The sequence below is a fragment of the Panicum hallii genome, chromosome 9, assembly GCF_002211085.1.
Source record: "Panicum hallii strain FIL2 chromosome 9, PHallii_v3.1, whole genome shotgun sequence".
Lineage (NCBI taxonomy): Eukaryota > Viridiplantae > Streptophyta > Magnoliopsida > Poales > Poaceae > Panicum > Panicum hallii.
The window spans coordinates 52801205-52803913 of NC_038050.1; the positions used below are offsets into that span (position 1 = coordinate 52801205).

Genomic DNA, 2709 nt, shown 5'->3' on the forward strand with positions numbered 1-2709 from the left:
TTGCATAAATCACGGCTAATTATCGAGATGAACCTATTGTGCTAATTATCCCATAATTAGCAAATATTTACTGTAACACAAATATTGCCAAATCATAATCTAATTAGACTTAATGGATTTATCTCGCAAATTAGTTTCCATTTATGCAATTGGTTTTGTAATTAGTCTACATTTAATACGTACCCAAATATCAAAATACCCCCTTACTATAGTTTACTACTCCCTCCATTTTGTCATGAGATGTATTTTACTTCGTTCGGACAAGCATTGGACCATGATTACTCCATAAATTATAATAATAAGTAAGCATATTTTAGTGCCATACATACAATGGATTCAATCCTATATAACTAAAACTATATATTAAAAAATTATTGTTGGTCAAAGGCTTATCCTAACGAAACGAAACAAGCATGGCATGCATCTCAAATGGAGGGTGTACTACCAAATATCCCAAAATACAAAGTTGCATCCCTTTATTTTGCCAGAACAAAAACACAAGGTATCAATTTCCTTGAACAAAGCTAAGTAGAACAGGGACACGGGGTCACTAATCACCTACAAACTAGCTATAGTTGCTGCCACTTCGATCTCCATTTGTACATACAAATGTCAATACTTCGTCCATTAAACTGAAATTTGTACCTAAAAATTTCTCAGAGCGGAGTTTAGATTATTCACAAACTCAACAGCGGTAGAAGATCCGTCTTCAATCTGCATGGTTACAAAGAAACAGGAAAACACATAATTTTTTCAACAACCATTACACATTTTCAAGCCTCCTTCCACGGTAATAATTTATTGATGTATATATTTCACCTGCGCGGTGACGGTGATGTTCAGCAACGACTGATCGGCGAGCGGCAAGACGTTGGTGCTGGTGATGGACAGGCCGTGCTTCTCCAGCTCCTTGAGCACCATGATCAGCACCCCCTTCTTCTCCCGGCACACCACCCTCAGCAGAACCGTCGTCCCCCGGACGTCAGCCTCGATCTTCTGGCTCGCCTCGCCGTCATCCTCGGAGCCAATGCAGCACCGGGCGTCCAGCGGTGGTGACTCCGCCGTGCTGCCGGTGCTCTGGAACTGCTCATCCTGCAGGGCCTTGAGCCTGCCCCTGAGATGGTGCACGTAGTCGATGGTGCTCCCCAGGAGGGACACCTTGTCTCTCTGGGAATTGATCGAACAGCCAATCCCTGAGGGCATTAGTCATGTATCCTTTGTTGTCTCTGACGACTAGCTACGAATGGTAGTTAGCTTAGCTCACCTTGGTGGTGTCAGGGATGATGGACGCGAGGGTCGCGAACTGGAGGTGCATCTTCTCCCGCCGCCGCCTCTCTACAAGGACGTGCTCATGCACGCTCGAGCTCGCTCTCCGCCTGCCTTTCGATTCCATCGTCGCCGGCGACCGTGCGCCGAATTTCCCGGCAGTTGTACTGGCGTCGCCGTCCTGCTTGGGCTCTGGCGAAGAGAAGCTCAGCTGCTTCGACTTGCCGTCGGTGAAGGAGAACACGCTGTCTCCGCCGCCCGCGCTGATGGCCATCGTCGTCGGGAATCCCTCCGCGTAGGATTTGCGGATGTCCCCGAGAAAGGAGAAGCCTGTCGGGTACATAGGTTGCTGCCGTTGATCCAAATCCAACTGTACTTGCTGTTCTTGAGTAGGCTGGTCCCAGAGCTCGTCGGCGAGGGATTCGGCGAGCTGCTGCATGCTCAGCAGGTCAATGAAGTCGAGCTCCCCGAGATCTTCGTTTTCCTGCGCTCAGCATTGTGATCTTCATCAGTTGCAAACATTGTTAGGAAAGAAAAACACACAAGGATTATGCATGAATTTGACAGTGCAAATTACACTGATGGATTCTTTAATTTGAAGATGAGGTCATCTGGGGTACGGCTGGGCTTACCAATTCTTCCAGCCATTGATGATTGGCTGAGGAGTTCATCTCTGTATGCACCTCAATAGGATCAAGTGCAATTCTGGACCGCAGTCATACACAAGACAGTGTCACTGTCCAAACTTCTGTATTTGAGCTAAAAGGAAAGCTATCACAGTGGATTGGCCAAAACCAGGACAAATGGAGAATGTCGATATAGCTGGCGCGCCCGTGAATAATGGAGAAGAAGATAATGTATAGAATGGTGGTTTCAGGAAAGAAATGGAAGATGAAATTAGTAACTTGTTTGTTGTCGGTCTCGTTTGCTGCTGAGACCGCAAAGATGGAGTAGGGAGGAGCCCTTATGCTTCATATAGATAAAACTAAAGGAAGGTAGCTGTTCAATTTCTTCCTAGCAAGTATATGTGATGCTACATAGACGTGCTTTAAGTTGACTTCCATCTTCTCCAGTAATAATTGAGGCTGCCGAGCGAATGCATGTGGTAGTCAAAGCTAATATATATAGGCTGTTCTTGATCCCTCAACAAGGCCCAATTGCTGGTACACTTTCCATTACTTGAAGGACTTCCAATTGTTCAAGTGCTGTTGGCAATAAAACTAAACAAGTATTCCACTTAGTTAGTTCCCGAGACTAATATTTGTTTAATGTGGGATCCTTCTTTCGTGTGGTTGCAATCTTTAACCATGCAATTCTTATTAAAGCCCTTTTACAGTCTATCAAAAATACCATAAAGTACCAAAATTATATCTTAAATTTCAGTATCTAGGTATCGAAAATGGTATCTTAGGTACAAACAGTTCATACCTCCCATGTTACAGT

At 44.8% G+C, this 2709-nt stretch overlaps 1 protein-coding gene across 2 annotated transcripts; it reads right to left on the bottom strand.

The window, feature by feature from the left end:
* Window positions 1-449: 449 nt before the first annotated feature.
* On the bottom strand, window positions 450-2355 carry LOC112877010 (transcription factor bHLH18-like). Of its 2 annotated transcripts, none has more exons than XM_025941206.1 (4): window positions 1899-2355; window positions 1265-1750; window positions 820-1167; window positions 450-714 (listed from the first exon to the last, which is right to left on the bottom strand). In XM_025941206.1, the coding sequence occupies exons 1-4, from the start codon at window positions 1935-1937 to the stop codon at window positions 646-648; spliced, it is 942 nt and encodes a 313-aa protein (XP_025796991.1). In that variant the 5' UTR covers window positions 1938-2355; the 3' UTR covers window positions 450-645. The 2 variants fall into 2 exon arrangements, with proteins under 2 accessions (XP_025796991.1, XP_025796992.1); XM_025941207.1 differs by having other exon boundaries at window positions 1265-1769.
* Between the last annotated feature and the right edge of the window lie 354 nt (window positions 2356-2709).